The sequence below is a fragment of the Panicum virgatum genome, chromosome 3K (genome assembly GCF_016808335.1).
Source record: "Panicum virgatum strain AP13 chromosome 3K, P.virgatum_v5, whole genome shotgun sequence".
Taxonomy (NCBI): Eukaryota; Viridiplantae; Streptophyta; class Magnoliopsida; order Poales; family Poaceae; genus Panicum; species Panicum virgatum.
Window position 1 is genome coordinate 3973786 of NC_053138.1, and position 16863 is coordinate 3990648.

The following is a 16863-nucleotide window of genomic DNA, read 5'->3' on the forward strand; positions in this document are numbered from 1 at the left end:
ACAGTCGCTGCGCGCGGGCCCCGCTCGTTCTGGACCCGCCCGGCAGCGAGCGCGGGGTGTGGGGTGGCGGCGGGGTCGCGGACCCTGGCGGAATCCAATGCGGTTTGTGGAGTTTTTTGACGTCCGCAAGGACTGGGCCCCATGGACACGCGCACACACGCACCCGAGTCGCAGGATTTTCTACTGCATTCTCTCCCCCCTCTCTCTCTCTCTCTCTCTCCACCCCTTCCCTTCCCTTCGCAGCTCGGTTCGCTTCCGCTTCCTGCTCTCCCTTCTCCATCCCTTCTCTCGTCGGAGGGCAGCCGCTCGCGGGAGTGCGGGAGCCCAGCTCGTCTCGGCAGCGCCATCTCGGCGCCTGAGTGCGGGAAGGCTCGGTTGTCTCGCGCGCTGCCGCGGAGGATTGACGCACCGGATCGGCGGGGTTCGGCCGTGGGACTCGCTCGGATCGACCAGGCGCCGGGCGCGGAATTCCGGTCGCGGCTGCCTCGTTCCGCGACGGAGCCGCTGCTGGGGGAGCTGGTATCCACTGCCCGCCGGCTAATCCGCGCCTCCTGCTGAGTTCCCTTCCGGTGGCCGCGGCCGTGCTGCAATCCGCGCCGCTGCTCGCTCGCTCGCTCGGTTCCAGAGTGGATTTGCAAGGGGGCTGGTGCTGCCTCAGCCTCGCTCGATTTTTCTCTCCTCCGCTGGTGCGGCGGCGGCAACCCCGCGGTAGATTTGCCGCGCCGGCGGATGCTTCGGCGCGCGGCGGATCTCGAGTGGTCCCGCTGCGCGGAGTGAGAGGCGCGGTCTCCCCGGCCTGGATTCTCGGAGGATGGTGCCGTCGGGGCAGCCCAACCCGATGGGCCCGGGCCAGCAGGTGGGCGCCTCGCTGCTGCGGACCAGCTCCAGCCTCCTCGGCGCCGGCGCCGGCGGGGGCGGGGGCGGCCAGCCGGGCATGGGGATGGGCGGCGGCGTGCTCCCGTCCCAGTCGCCCTTCGCGTCCCTCGTCTCGCCGCGCACGCAGTACGGCGCCGCCGGGACCGGATTGCTGGCGGGCGCCGCCAATGTCGCGTCGCTGCTCACCCGGCAGCAGTCCTATGGGAATGGGGGGACGGGGGCAATGCCTGGCGGCCTTCCGATGGGTGGCCTGCAGCAGCAGCAGCACCACCACCACCACCGAGGAGGAGGGCTTGATGGTGTTGGCGATTTGGTTGGCGCTGGAGGGCCGGATTCCATGGCGTTCCCGTCCTCCTCCCAGGGCAGTTTGGGTAACCAGCTTGGCGGCGATAACATACAGCAGCACCAGCAGCAGATGGACGCTACACAAGATTCACAGAATCAGCACCAGCAGCAACAGCAAATGTCGATGCCCTACAACCAGCAGCACATGTTGCCACAAACACAGCAGCAGCCGCAGCCTCCGGTGAAGATGGAGAATGGGGGTGTCTTGGGCGGGGTCAAGTTAGAGCAGCAGCAGCAGCAGATGGGGCAGCCTGATCAGAATGGTCCCGCGCAGATGCTGCGCAGTTCCAGTGGTGGCGTGAAGCTTGAGCCGCAGCTGCAAGCGTTGAGGGGCTTGGGTGCTGTCAAGATGGAGCACCAAAGCTCGGATCCATCAGTGTTCCTGCAGCAGCAGCAGCAGCAACAACAACATATGTTGCAGCTGTCTAAGCAGAACCCTCAGGTTGCAGCTGCTCAGTTGAGCCTCTTACAGCAGCAGCAGCGGTTCCTGCATCTGCAGCAACAGCAGCAACAGCAACAACAGCAGCAGATTCTCAAGAACTTGCCGTTGCAGAGAAACCAATTGCAGCAGCAGCAGCAGCAGCAGCAGCAACAACAACAACAACATCAGCAGTTGCTTCGTCAACAAAGTCTAAATATGAGAACGGGTAAAACACCAGCATATGAACCAGGAACCTGTGCAAAGAGATTGACACACTACATGTATCATCAGCAAAACAGGCCACAGGTAAACCCTCAATGTTTGTTCCAAACAGATGGTGATGTTATTACAACCTAGATGGATACTTATGATACAAATTATGTTACTTGTTACAGGACAATAACATTGAGTACTGGAGAAACTTTGTCAATGAATACTTTGCCCCAAGTGCCAAGAAGCGGTGGTGTGTTTCTCTCTACGGAAATGGTCGCCAAACTACTGGAGTTTTCCCTCAGGTTTTGGATTCCTCTGACAATAAATATAGGCTGGTGTCTGTTTTCATATCATGAGTATTTGTTACGTTCGCTATAGGAAGCAATAGCCTACTGTTCAAAATGTGCAAAATCAGGGGTGGCATAAAATACTGCAGTTTTGCCTGCTGGATTCTTATTTTAAGCTGTGTAATGCCTTTTATGTTGTAGGATGTTTGGCATTGTGAGATATGCAATAGGAAGCCAGGACGAGGCTTTGGTGGGTATAATTGTGATTTTAATCTGGCCTCCTAAATGTTTTCTGTTTCTGTGCAATTATACATCACTACTGTTTGACAATGTCCTGCCTATTATAGAAACTACGGTTGAGGTCTTGCCACGGCTGTGTCAAATCAAATATGCCAGTGGTACACTTGAGGAGCTTCTGTATGTTGACATGCCGCGGGAGTCCCAGAATCCATCTGGACAGATTGTTTTGGATTATACCAAGGCAATCCAGGAGAGTGTCTTTGAGCAATTACGTGTAGTTCGTGAGGGGCATTTAAGAATTGTTTTCAACCAAGACCTCAAGGTAATATTCTTTAGTTGAGATACTGAGTTATTTTTCATAATAGTGTTCCAATAAATTTTTTTGGCATTCTACGGTAAACTAAATTATAGTCTGCTTCATACTACCACTTTAGCTTATTAATTTTATCGAATAGCAGTGCATTTTTTCCTTCACATCTAATTTAAGAGAGATGCTTTTAATTTAATGCAGTTGCTAAAATTTCATACTATATATGCAACCTTTTGTGCTGCCATTGCGTGCCTGCATTTACTTTGAAAATGCATTGTAGTAATACAACTATAATTTGAAAGTCTGTAAATTAGCCTTTTGTCTATGGAAGGCGGAAGGGTTTCAAGGGAAGGCCTAATAGCAAAGCCACCTCCAAACATAAAATGACTCAATGACATACATTTGTGAATAAAGAAAAAAAAGCCTAAGATGATGTATATTTATGTAGGGTGGGAGTAATTCTTTAAAGTATCAATAGATTTAATCCCATTGGCTAAAATGCTGTGTGTGCTCACATCAGATAGCATCATGGGAGTTTTGTGCCAGGCGTCATGAGGAACTTATTCCTAGAAGATCAATCATACCACAGGTACCATTTTCTGTAACATAATGGATCTTGCAATTTGTAGCTGCATTGTGAATTTTGATCATGGATGACTTAATTTTATCCACCTGATCCTTTTGTGTAGGTCAGTCAACTTGGTGCTGTAGTGCAAAAGTATCAGTCATCCGTTCAAAATTCAGCATCACTCTCAAATCAGGACATGCAGAACAATTGTAACTCGTAAGGACACTCTTTCTTTGCTGTGCTTGTGCTTTTGAACTTCAAATTCTGATCAAATTCAATTCTAGTTAAGCTTTTGTTTGGAGCTTAGTAATCCCGTCTCCCAAAAAAGCTATGCTGATCTTATCTATCCAAAATTGTGGAGCATTGTCTGTTGATCTTTGAAATATTTTGCCACTTGCATTCTAGCATTTGTGTTTCTAGTGCTTGTACCTCTGAATACATCGACCGTATGTTGAAATCTCGTAGTAGAACCGGTTTTTTTTTCTTTTCTGTTTGCTATATTTTCTTAATAAGAAACTGGAGTCCTATTTGAATTATGATTTCAATGCCACATACATTCATTTGAAAAAACTACTAGTGCATGCGAGTATCTAGTGTTTCTAATTCCATTGCCATGTGTGAGAGGGGGGGGGGGGGTTAACTAAAACTTGCATGCCCATGATCTCATGCATACTGTGTTATGCCTTTTTATAGCATGCATGTCATTTGCATGAGGAAATAGTCAACACTAATATACAGACATGGAGTCAGAAAGTTCTTAAAACTTAGTGGAAACAGGGACACCACTATACTGCAATGAGAAACTAAACCTGTTGCTTTTGAATTTTTGAACTACCTTTAACGTAAGGATTGTACAAAAATCGAACTGTCCCATATTTTCTATGGCATTTGGACACCTACCTAGCTTATATTGTTTCTATCTATGTAGCCAACATTTTATGCTTTAAGTGGTGGCTCTTGTATGCATCAGCCTTTTGTAATACGGCATCACTGTTAATTGTTACTGGTTTGTAGTCTGAACTGTTGTGTCTTCTTGGTGCCAAGTTGATTGTTTGTAATGGGCCAAGAATATTAATGAGTACCACAAGTAATGGTGTATCATGCATCGGATTTGGGGCTCTAGTAGCTCTGGACCCCCGGGATGGTACAGTCTACATGAACAATATAACGTGCAATGATTTCTTGCCATGCAAGTCACTGGCCTGCTAGCCACAGGATGTTCATCTATGTTGTACTGGCTAAATATTAACAAACACTAATTGTTCCTATAATCTAGTATGGCAACAAAACACCAACATTTGATGTCATCTAACTCCCTGAGTTAAGAGAACTGCTTTTATTTCCCAATTAATGATTTCTGCTTGTCTTGGTATGTGTGCGTCATTGCTTTAATTCCGCAACTTCTGCCCTATTGCTTTAATTCCGCAACTTCTGGTTGATCATTTATTTGTTCATATTAATTGTTCTAACACACTAAAATGTTGTACTAGGTTTGTTGCTTGTGCTCGCCAGTTGGCTAAGGCACTGGAAGTGCCATTGGTGAATGATTTAGGATACACAAAAAGATATGTCCGCTGCCTCCAGGTACTGACTATTTCATGAGTCCTTATGCGTTTCATTTGTTTCAGTTAATAATTATAATTATGCCCTACTGTCTTGCAATCTGTGTCCAGAACTCCACATGATCCTACACGACCACTTAGATTTAGCTTCATCTTCTTTTTATGACGTCTCCCTCTTTAAGTGATGCTATCTCCCTGACCAATCTTTTTTTGTGTAAATGATGATACTCAGATTGCGGAGGTCGTCAATTGTATGAAAGACTTAATTGATTACAGCAGGCAGACTGGGTCTGGTCCAATAGGTGAGGCATTACTTTCTTTTATCTCCCACTCTTGTGGCTTAATATATTCTTGCTTTGGAACAGAACTTTCTCCAATATGAAGAAAGAATGTCATTTATATCAATGCCCCACATTCTGAGTTTCTCACACCCATACTCTGCAACCTCTAGCCATTTGCCATAGATTTCATGAGGATATATCTGTTTTACCATAGATTCTGAGGCATCCTAATCACATGTAGCTTCTGCTGTTTTGATCCAATTACATTAAAAAAAACAGTTCAGTTTCAATTTTTTTGCAGCCCATACATTTGTGATACTAGCCTGCGAGTATTGGGATGTGTGATGTTCCAACATAGAAGCAGGATAGTTAAACAATGTGGACAATTGCTAGGTCATCACATCTTTGTTTTGTATGTCTCTGTACCTAATCAGATCTCCGTATCTTTTCTCATGGCTTTTGTCCAGAGGAAAAAGAAATGAAACATACTACTGGCCATTATGTTATTCAAACTTGGATACAATTTGGCATGCATGAGTATGGGAACTTTTTCGACATTTCTAACATGGCAAGCCTTAAGAAATGCTGCTACTGCGTGTTTCTTCTGGTTTTTAACAAATCAACATGTTCATTCTTTCTTTCCAGATAGCTTGCATAAATTCCCTCGAAGGGGGGCTCCAGCGATTAGCTCCCTTCAACCACCGCAGCAACCTGAGGAGCAACAACCTGTTCCTCAGAATTCAAATCAGAGTGGTCAAAACTCTGCTCCTGCAACTGGAATGCAGGTTTCTGCCTCTGGCAATGGTGATGCCACATCAAACAATTCACTCAACTGTGCACCATCTACTTCTGCACCATCTTCTTCTTCTGTTGTTGGTCTCCTCCAAGGCTCAATAAATTGCAGACAAGATCATCCAACAAGCAGTGGCAATGGTCTGTATAATGGTGGAAACAATGCTTCAGTTGCTAAGGCGAACTCGACAAATTCTATGCAATCAAATCCACAAGCATCTTTTCCTTCACCAGCACCCTCGGCATCAAATGGCAACATGATGCCTGCTCCTCAGCATTCAAGCCAGATGAACTCGCCGACCATGTCCTCAAACCTGCCTCCTATGCAAACACCTACAAGTCGACCTCAGGAACCTGAACCAAATGAGTCACAGAGCTCAGTCCAGAGGATATTGCAAGAGATGATGATGCAATCTCAAATGAATGGTGTTGGACCGGTGGGAGGTGATATGAAGAGAGCGAACACAATTACTCCCGGTCTTAACGGGGTTAACTCCTTTGTTGGTAACCCCATGACAAATAACCCTGGGATGAATGGAATGGGCTATGGGGCTATGGGAGGCATCGGTCAATCGATGAGAACAGCAATGGGGAATAATGGGATGGCGATGAATGGAAGAACCGGGATGAACCACAGTGCGCATGACCTGACGCAGCTGAGCCACCAGCAGCAGCAGCAGCAGCAGCATGATATAGGGAGCCAACTACTTGGGGGCCTCAGAGCTGCAAATAGCTTCAATAACCTTCAATATGACTGGAAGTCATCCCAATAGAGTGAGCTGAGGCTCACATCTGATATGATACAGTTATCCTCACTGGGTTCATCACTGACAACAGAAAAGTTACATTGCCATGACCCGCCCTCCCTCGGAAGTGGCGGGTGCTTTACTGATGGTGCATGCTACATGTTACAGCAGAAGGAAACATTAGCGGTGATCGGTACATGTCACAACAACTGTCTGTATGGCTGCGTTCCTTTGTATTTCGCCTGTGGAATTTTGTGTCTGCTTAGGCGATCCCACCAATGAGAGCCGTGAATTAGAGCCTGCCTTCACTCGCCCTTGTTGGGGCGAGTGCTTGTTGGATTCCAAACTGGGGGAAGATGACAGCGTCTTTCCCCTGTTTTTTCGGGTTGGATGACATGATTTTTCTCTTCCAGTCTGTACTCTGGTGTACCATGGCTCCCCGGAAGTTGTGAAAGCATGTGTACTGGCTTTGATGGCCAGGAATCTCATTGTAGCTGTGCTGTACTATGTACAATCAGTTATTTACTAGTGGAAAGCATCAGAAAAATTCTGACAGTATTTGAATCGTGAGTTTTTGATCGCTCAGCTGACTGTTCTAGACCAGCAGGTTGGCCTGTTGCTGGTACGAGCATAGCATTGTTCACTCTATTGAACACCAAATCCTCGCTTGGAGCGGTGTTGTGTTCTGAAGTGCTTCCATGCGTGACAGCATGCTTGCGTACGAATCTTTCTTGATAGGTTCAGGACATACAGCAGGCATAGGTCCAGCGCAGTGTTTGGTTGCAAAAACCAAAATTCCAAAAAAAAATTTCCGGGAGACTTAAATCTAGACGAAATAAAAAACACATTGCGACTGCTGTCTGTAAATGGCGAGACGAATCTAATGAACATAATTAGGTTGTAATTAGATGCTAAATTACTACAGTATTACTACAGTAAATAACATCTAATGACGGATTAATTAGGCTCATTAGATTCGTCTCGCGATTTACAGACGAGTTCTGTAATTATTTTTATAATTAGTTTATGTTTAGTACTTTAAATATAAAAAAATGTCTTTTCAAAATTTTTACGACGCAAACGGGGCCCAGTCCAGGACATGCAACAGCCGCTACAAGCAGGGCATTTGCGAGTGGGATTGCATTACATATTAGCGGTGCTGGTAATACAGTAACAAATAATAATAATAATATACACAATGATGACATGCATGACTTGATTTATAATATTCACTGTGAAAATCATGCACCGATCGAAACTAATTAATGGAGTTGGATTGGACATAGTATAACGGAGCAGGAGCAGACGGCTGCCTGAGTTATCGCATCATCATCCTTGCTACGAAACAAGAGATACACATACATGGTGTGTACGCGCGAGCACGGACACGTATGTATTTATAGTTGTCTGGCTCCCGAGCTGCCGATGTACTTGTCGACGATGGTGGTGAGCGTGGTCTTGGGCACGGCGCCGATGACGCTCTCCTTCTTCTCGCCGCCCTTGAAGATGAGCACGGTGGGGATGCTGCGGATGCCGTAGGTGGAGGCCACGTTGGGGCAGTCGTCCGTGTTCACCTTGCAGCACTTGATCTGGCCGGCGTAGTCCTTGGCCAGCTCGTCGATCACCGGCGCGATCATCCGGCACGGCCCGCACCACGGCGCCCAGAACTCCACCAGCACCGGCGTCTCGCACGCCATCACCATCCCGTCCCAGTTCTTCTCGTCCGCCACCAGCACTGCACCCCCGGCCAACCACACCGGAACCAGTAACGGAGGAGGGTCAGCTTGCGCAAGCGCAAGGCTGCTGCTGCGTGCTCCGTGGAATTAATCTACTAAAAGCCAAGGCATCGATCGATCGGAACACGTACCTTCGTCGACGGCGTTCTTGGACTGGCAGACGTGCCGCGGCCGCCGCGTGGCGACGCGGCCGACGGACAGCGGCGCGGCGGCGGCCCGCTTGGACGGCGCGAAGCTGCTGCCGACGGCGAGCCTGTCCTTGCCGCCGGCGGGGGCGGCGTGCAGCGCCCACGCTCTGAAGCACGTCTCCAGGGCCATCGTTGGCGGCTCACGCGGCGCGCGGAGAGACTGTGGTGACTAGGTGGAGGAGGATAGGATTTGTCTGCCCGAGTCGCGTGCCATTGGGTGGTCGGGTGGATATTTGGGAGCACGGCTGGGGTGGCATTGTGACTTGTGAGGTGGGCAGGGCCTCCGGGTCTGCATGTGGATATGATGAGGAGGTGTTTTTCAGCTCCTGCGTAGGAATGGGTTGTCCTTTTTTTTGTGGCACCACTTCTCTGCTCTGCTGTCGGGCTTGGGCCATCTCTAATTCGAGTACTATACATGCTAAAAGATCTAGTAGGCAAAATATCGTACTGGTAGTAAACCTAGAACTAGTACATGATGATACTGCCTCTTGTTGGCTCTGGCTAGAATTATAAGGTCCATCTTTCTTTATGCACAGCAGTATATACTACGGAGTAGGTCTAAGTAACAATCTCCTCCAAAAATGATGGGGACAAACAGAGAGATAGGACACGGATCAAACGGGCTGCTGTTTTGCCGGCTCCTCCTGTCCGCTTCCGCCCCTTCCCTTCTTGCCAGCTCCTCGCCCACTTCTTTCTTCTTCCGCCAAAGTCCCCTCGCCGCCGGCCACCGTCTCGCCGGGTTTCTCCGGAGGCGGCGTCGTCGGGCGCCGAGCTTCCTCTTTTTGCCCCCACATCCGGTGGTCCGCTCCTCTGCGACGACGAGCTCTGAAGCGCCACCCCTACAAGCTTTCAATCCAATCCAATGAGGCCCAATAGGGGTGGACTCTTCGGCCCAACGACCTAACGGGGCGCCTCGCTCCTGATGAAATGATCAATTTACAGAAAGGCCCCCAAGGTCGCCGCCCAAGCCCAACAGTAGCCCAGAAGAATGCGAATTCGAAGAAGGCTACACGGTGTCGTTGGGTGCGAGCGAGACTCTTAGGAGGGCTTCCCTGCAAGTTTCCAGACCGGCAAAGCCCTAGAACCTCCACCTCGTCGTCGGCGGCGGCTACCATGTCGACCCCCTCCGGGAACGGCGGCAGCGCCTCCGCGTACTTCGACGTCTACGGCCATGGCGTACGTGCTTTATTTCTTCTCCCTCCACTTCGGAATATTAGGGTTCCGGTGTGATTGAAGGGGATTCGTGGTCAAGTACAGCTGAATGGTTCATTGTTGGGAAATATCACAGCTTTTCATTCCCTGTTGCTCTATTAGTAGAAAAGATTATTTTTTGATCGGAGCTGTATGAGAAAATTGGGCGCAGCAGGGGATTTTGGCTACAGTTTGTTATTTTGATTATTTGGGATTCTTTCAGTAGAAGTTCTGCTGATATTGAAACAGGGAATATGCCATTGTATTATGATTCATGAGATTGTAGTTGACCTCAATGTTAGTTGACTAGTTGGTGGTGAATAATTCTCGTGCTGCTGCCCTGCTTATACTCTACTAATAGACATTTCAACTATGCTTTTTTATCTTCACTGAACTTTTGTGCTTCCAATTCATACTGTTTCTTCTTCTTTATGCTGTCCAGGCCAAGCCTGATGTTGTTTTTAAGGAGGCTGCTTTAAACTCTACGTTAAATCTGCAGGTTTATTCAAAACAAAAACTCAGTGAAATTTGACTTGTGAAAACTGTTCTTGTTTTCTTAAAGAGGCATTTCATTGTAATGCAGGATGTTCAGGGTCTGGTCACTTGGGTTATTGGTGACGGCATGCTTCCTTCTTGGGTGTTTGTTAAGGTACTTGTCCTTCTGATTTTTCTGTTTCAAACAATTCTTACTTTTTTGAGGTGTTGACATGTACCCTAGTGTTCAATTTGTAGAGCTTGCTCTTTTCTTGATTTTCACCTTCTGCAAGTATTAGCTCCCTTGAACACTACTAATATGTCTGTTGGTTTTCAGAACAAGCCTCTTATACCGAAAGTCATCCTGCTATATGTTCCTGGCCTTGATGCAGCTTTATATATGTCACAGACGCGACTTCTTTCTTCTCTGAAAGAATTATGTGGCAATCCAAAACCTGTTCTAGCTTCAAGGTCTGTGCATTTTGTGTGTCTACAGTTAGTATAAATCCGTAATTTCTTCTATATGGATGCATTGTACTATTTATTGCTAATGTAATGCTGTTCTAGCAGCTGCATACCTGATGAGAGGCATACCATTGATGCACTCCTAACCTGCAGAGTAAAGAGAAAACGTGATGTAAAAACATCAACTCAGCCGTCTAAACTGGATGGAGAAGGTAAGATGTCTTGACTTCACTTAGCATTCTATTGTCATTGTGGTTCAGAATATTGAACTTGTTATGCTTTGTTGGGCTAGTGTTGCTATGTTATTATTATTTTTTTCCTCAAACACGTAGGAGAGCTGCACATCTTTATAAAGAAAAAAAAGGGTAGATAACCCTTAGTTTATCTGTTATTATTGGCTTATTGCGACAGCCACTGGAAGATTTGAGCTTGATTATTATGGCTGCCATTCTTATTGAGGACTCTCTTACTGATTTGTCAATTTCAATCTTTTTGTAGTGCCTTTAACTTGTCACAAGGTTTTCATTTTAATTTGATATTAGAGACATCATTTAAATGTCAATTGTACTTTTCAGTCATAGTTCATCACAAATTAACTGTCATCATGGTATCTTGCATTAGGATTTCATGAAAATCTTCCTCCCCTAACTCAGAGTATAGTCAATCAGTCATATTTCTCTTGCTGACCACTTGTCATCTGCTTCTCTAAACTGAAAATGCCTCTTCTTTTCTGTACTGCTTTACTCTATTTATTTGGTGTATAAGTATGTCTATTGACATTAAAGTATATAAATTTCTCCATGAAAAATTGACACTTTTGATCCTAGATTGAGAATTTATATTTTGTGCAACTGGTTAATATTTTCCTTTTGATCTCAGGAAAATTATCAAGTCTGGATGATCTTGGGGACATACCATTTCCTGTTACATATTACACACTTTCGGAGAAAGACTTAGAAGACAATGGCTACTCTTTAAATTTGTCAGGTTAACTTCTAGTTTTTTGTTCCTCACTGTGCCCTTTAATGCCCTATTATTCAATTGACATCTGTTTATCATTGCCATTTTAGATTTTGTCCCTACTGTTTCAGCTCCTTCAGGTTCTTCTCCACATAAAATTCTTGCACTTGATTGTGAAATGGTAATGTGACTCCTACTTTCAATAACTGATCACTGATGTATGTTTTGAGGTCTTTTTCTTGATTCAAAACAAAAATACAGTGTAGGCAGTAGGCGTTACTATTATCGTTACAGTTATACCCTGCGCCATCATTTATTTATTTGTACATATATTATAATTACAATTATGCCTTGTGCCATCATTTATTTATTTATTTATTTATATTGCTATGATTTGCAACCAATGCAGTGCGTGACTGGAGCTGGATTTGAACTTACAAGAGTGACATTAGTCGATATTAAAGGAACGGTATGAGCTTTGCTTTGCTTACCTTAGTTATGGCATATTGAAGAATTGTTTCCTTAGTGCTTAATTGTGACTACCTGCACTTCCTCACCATGAAGGGATCCACTTCAATAGTATGAGGAATATTTTCTTTTTATATGCTCCTGCATGACCCATCCTGTTCGTCACACTTTGCTGCTCTTTTAAGTTCTGGCTTTATTCCAATCTTTTCAGGTGGTGCTAGATAGACTAGTAAAGCCTGCCAATCCAATCATCGATTACAATACAAGGTATTTTATGATGCTCTTACCTCCCCTTTATGGCTATCAGGCACTATATTATGTTTTTATGATAACTTTTTCTTGAGACATTTATTTTATAACTTGGTGTGAAAATACATGGCATTTGAAGACTTGATACTTGTCCATTGTATTATGAGTATCAACAAACTGGCTATTTATTATGTCAACTTCATGGTTCTAATATATGCTTCTATACTGTTCTTGTGAGATATTCCGACTGATATACTTACTAAACACTGAATGGGTTGTTATGTGTCCATTACATGATGTAATTGCTTTTTAATTGAACAGGTTCAGTGGAATCACCGCTGAGATGTTGGCTGACGTGTCCACAACCCTGCAGGAGATTCAGGTTAGTTCTTATGCTTTTTTATGACCTTTTCATACGTACATATATTAGGATGTCATGAAACTTCGCCTGTACCTAACACTATTTTGTTTGTGTTCCCAGGAAGAATTTGTTGGACTTGTCTATAAAGAAACCATTCTCGTTGGGCATTCTTTGGAAAATGACCTTACAGCATTACGGATATCCCATCGTTTAATCATAGATACAGCTGTTTTGTACAGGTATAATCGAGGTGCTCGCTGTAAGATTGCTTTGCGTGTCTTGACAAAAAAATTTCTTGGCCGAGAGATCCAAAACACTGGATCTGGGCATGATAGTGTGGAAGATGCAAGGGCTGCTCTAGAACTTGCTATATTGAAAATAAAAAATGGTAAGAACTAAGAAGAAGGCATTTCAGCTATTGCTCTCATTTGTTGTTACCTTCTAATAACTAGTTAACCAGGTCCTGATTTTGGCTCCCAACCATCATTGTCAAGGCGGAAGTTGACGTCTATACTGCATGAGAGTGGGAAAAAATGCTCTCTTATTGATGACGTGTCTGTTCTCGAGCGATATTCAGATACTTCTTGCAATTCAATTGCTGTTTTTTCGGATGATGATGCACTCTCCAGATCAATGAAGGAGGTTGGTGCAATGCATTTCTAGTTGTAGATATTCTTCCCCAAATGCGTACGGGTTATCATTAGTTGCAATCCTATTGCAGGTGAAGAATGACAAAGTCAGCTTCATTTGGACTCAATTCTCAGGATTGATCTCCTACTTCGGCAGAAGAGCTCAAGATCCGGAAAAGTTGAAATCATGTGTCGCAGAGGCTATTGCATTAAAAACATGCGATGGAAAAACTGCTTCGAAAAAAGCAAAACGTCAAATTTGTCCTGAATTAAAGGAAGTTTTGTGTCAATTGGATAAAAAGATAAGGGAATTATATGTTGCCCTACCTGATAATGCTATGCTTATTATATGCACTGGCCATGGTGATACACCTCTAGTACAAAGGTAATGTTACTCATGTCAAATCGGTAATGCTTATGCCTTTTTCCCTTTCTAGTTTAACTTGGTCTATTAAAATTCAAGTAAAGATGCTCACAAGTTAATGAAGCTATTACTTCTTAAGTTACCTATGACTATAGTAGCTCTGGTGTGAGTTTGTCTTCTGTTCTATAGCAATTGCTCAATGAGTTACGAAATCACTATGCTGCCTTCAGGGCCAGTTTGTGTTGCACTAATTTGTTGAATCTAGTTTGGTTGGATGAATCTTACTACAATATATTTTTAATATTATAGCTCAAAAATGATGCTTTTTAAGTGCTTTTAAAAGCATATTAATGCCAAATGGATCCATAGTAACTGTGCTACTTTATACAGACTGCGTAAAATGCTTCACCATGAAGAAAACACAATAGAAACCCGAGAAAGTATTGTTCAAGCTTTGGGAGATTTACAAGCCCAAGCAGAAGTTGCTTTGTGCTTCTGCTGTGTCAAACATTAATTGTAAGCATCTTTCTGCCCTCCTTTCCCACATGTTTTTCTGGAAGCAGAACAATGTACTGTTCTGAATTGTTTTGTCGACAGGCATCTTTAAATTGCTGTCCTCATGTACATGACTTTTATGGATTGAAGAAGGGTGTCATGCATGCAAGCTGACCTGCTGACGTGGGAACTTCTCTATCATAGATTAGTAGATTCAATTTTGAAACTTCCTGCTGCCCTTCTTGTCAGGTTAGGATTTAAAGCTGTAGATTTCAGATGTATGATGTATCACTGGAACCGGATCTACTGGTGGCAAGCTATTGAGCATGTCAGTATATTGATCCGCATCCCTTTTCAATTGAATATACAGAGGAATGTAGCAAACTGGGCTGTAACAATCTGATTGATGTGATATCAATCAAGTTCTGCTTCCAGAGGAATGATCGTTCTGCTATAATATATTTGTATGACCCCACAAAACTAAGGCGTTATTGTCATTTTCATGTTGCTACCATAAATGTTAAAAATGTAAATGTATCAGGCTCCTCTTCTAACTAGAGGGGAGTAGTATATTTGTGTTGTAAGTTAGTTTGGGCACGCAAAACTTGTGACATTATTTACAAATTGTGCAACTTCATGCGAGTTTGCTGGACGAACATAATTTTATTCAAGCTGCTAGGTCAAGAACAAGGTCACATCAACTGTTATTACTAGACAACCACTGCTGGATGGCAATATGGTCAATGACATCTGAAGCGGCTGTGCCTGAATCCCAAATATGAGCAGCTATTGCGGTTGAGCATCTCCAATAGTTTCTAATATTTTCTCTCTGAATCTTCTTGTAAACTCCCCAAATAGATATGAGGAGGCAAAAAAGAGTCGATCTCCAATAGTTTTCCATTTTTACTTCAAAAAAAATGAGAAGTTGAGAGGCCAATTTGCCAATTGTTTGGAGATGAGAAACTATTGGAGAGTGTTTTTTTTTTGTTTTTTCAAAGAAATAAGGATGGAGAAGAGAGATAGAGAGCTATTGGAGATGTTCTTAATAGTTGGGAACTGAAGTGCCATGCCTTTCGCCTTTCGAAAAAAAGGAACTGAACCAAGGTTATGGACTTATGGTTGCTTGTTGCTTTCACTCAAGCTTCAAGTGGGTTTGTTGTATTAGAAAAATGGGTGCAGGTCTGGAGTCATGTACATGGCTCTCTTACCTTCGGTAACCAATATATGGGTTGCTGGTTGCATGACATGAGTGCTCTCCGGCATATTTTTAAATTAGTTGATGGTGTACTTGCAGGTTGAAGCTCATGTTGGCTTGTTTCAAAAAGTATAAATTGGTGGTAGGAGAGATGAATGTAAAGGTGAACATGATTGAATAGCTGAAAGGAAAGTAAATCATGAGGATAGAGGATTCGCTCATATGTCCTTGCAGGGCAAATTAAAGGATTTGCTTGACTCATAGGTTGCCATCAGCAACATGTAAAATATTATTTTGTATATCTTTCATAGATGAATATTTGTTCTTATAGCAGCCATCTTGAGGATTAGTGTGAGCTGGTCATTGTAATTTAGGGAGCTCGAGATGATTCAATGGGCGATATATTTTTGCTTGCAGCACAACAACTGATTTTCGTTTGATCCTTAGCGTGCCACAAACTAAGTCGACCATGTCTAGTCAGATGATTGATCATAACCGATTTGACAATCAATTAAAGGCTTCAGCAAACCAACCTCATGCACTTACGTAAGGCAGAACAATTACATGATTAGGTTAGTTTATTACATGGCCATGAATGTTAAGTGAATCAGCTGTCAGCACATGCAAATGCAAGGGCAATCCCCCAACTGGTTTGTTTGTCCATCTCAATTCACGTTGCCTTTGAAGTTTGATGAACAAGAATGGTTCTAACTTGGGCTTCTCGCTACTTTCTCCTCCTTTTGAATCAGCCCACTATTCAAAAAATATGATATGTGGCAGCGTTAACCTTCTAAGCCCAGAAAGTGATCTGAACTTGTTTTGTAGAGAATGAACAAGAAGTCCCTTCAGCTAGGGAAGAAGAAAAGAAAGCGGCACCTAACAAATCGAAATAAACTTTTCCTAGCTATATGCACATCAGCACATGCATGTACCTCCTGAATCAACAACATACAGATGTATGCAAACGCCTATAATTCCAGTTTATAATATTCCCATTTTTTTGGCCTGCTAGACATAAATAAGACTGATGTTCTATTGTGAGCTTGCAAATGAACGTGTTTTTTTTGTTATTTAGTTGTGTAAGGAACATGGCACCTTTTATGCCATTTCAAGTGATTTTGGTGATCGAATGACAACACAATACTTGGACTAATATGATTGTTAAGATGATTATTCTCAGGCTTTTAGGTTCAAGTGATGACAAAGAGAAAGAAAAGATAGGCGTAGCAAGGGCCGAAGGGCCACCCCTACGGGGGTTCCGCTACCCGGTTAGCGGATGGGGGTCGAGGGGGAGCCGCCCCTCGCGGGTCTCAGGGCAGCGCCCTGAAAGCTCTTCGGATCAGGAGCACCGGAAGAACTGACGCCATGAGCATCGGAGCATCCGATGGTAGTCGGAAGAACCGACGCTATGGAATTCTGGTGCAGAAGGGAATCGAAGCCAAGTCAG

General features: G+C 44.2%; 3 protein-coding genes across 7 annotated transcripts; 2 read left to right on the forward strand and 1 right to left on the reverse strand.

Moving 5' to 3' along the window:
- Positions 1-196: 196 nt before the first annotated feature.
- Positions 197-7199, forward strand: LOC120696898 (transcriptional corepressor SEUSS-like). The gene is made up of 9 exons (XM_039979924.1): positions 197-1948; positions 2038-2157; positions 2344-2392; positions 2490-2704; positions 3213-3281; positions 3382-3476; positions 4751-4844; positions 5055-5124; positions 5749-7199. The coding sequence occupies exons 1-9, from the start codon at positions 812-814 to the stop codon at positions 6666-6668; spliced, it is 2769 nt and encodes a 922-aa protein (XP_039835858.1). The 5' UTR covers positions 197-811; the 3' UTR covers positions 6669-7199.
- Positions 7200-7822: 623 nt separating this feature from the next.
- LOC120696900 (thioredoxin M-type, chloroplastic) lies at positions 7823-9377 on the reverse strand. The gene is made up of 2 exons (XM_039979930.1): positions 8509-9377; positions 7823-8376 (listed from the first exon to the last, which is right to left on the reverse strand). The coding sequence occupies exons 1-2, from the start codon at positions 8693-8695 to the stop codon at positions 8039-8041; spliced, it is 525 nt and encodes a 174-aa protein (XP_039835864.1). The 5' UTR covers positions 8696-9377; the 3' UTR covers positions 7823-8038.
- An 83-nt stretch (positions 9378-9460) lies between these two features.
- On the forward strand, positions 9461-14905 carry LOC120696899 (small RNA degrading nuclease 5-like). Of its 5 annotated transcripts, XR_005684315.1 has the most exons (16): positions 9461-9741; positions 10199-10255; positions 10340-10405; positions 10568-10701; positions 10801-10907; positions 11575-11682; positions 11766-11836; positions 12065-12124; positions 12335-12390; positions 12694-12754; positions 12854-13121; positions 13194-13375; positions 13455-13747; positions 14117-14242; positions 14324-14470; positions 14592-14905. XR_005684315.1 is itself a non-coding variant. In XM_039979927.1 (15 exons), exons 1-14 carry the CDS (start codon positions 9493-9495, stop codon positions 14238-14240), a joined length of 1836 nt encoding a protein of 611 aa, XP_039835861.1. In that variant the 5' UTR covers positions 9461-9492; the 3' UTR covers positions 14241-14242; positions 14471-14705. The 5 variants fall into 5 exon arrangements, 4 of the variants coding, with proteins under 4 accessions (XP_039835861.1, XP_039835859.1, XP_039835862.1 ...); XM_039979927.1 differs by lacking the exon at positions 14324-14470 and having other exon boundaries at positions 14471-14705; XM_039979925.1 differs by having other exon boundaries at positions 14324-14701.
- Positions 14906-16863: the final 1958 nt, after the last annotated feature.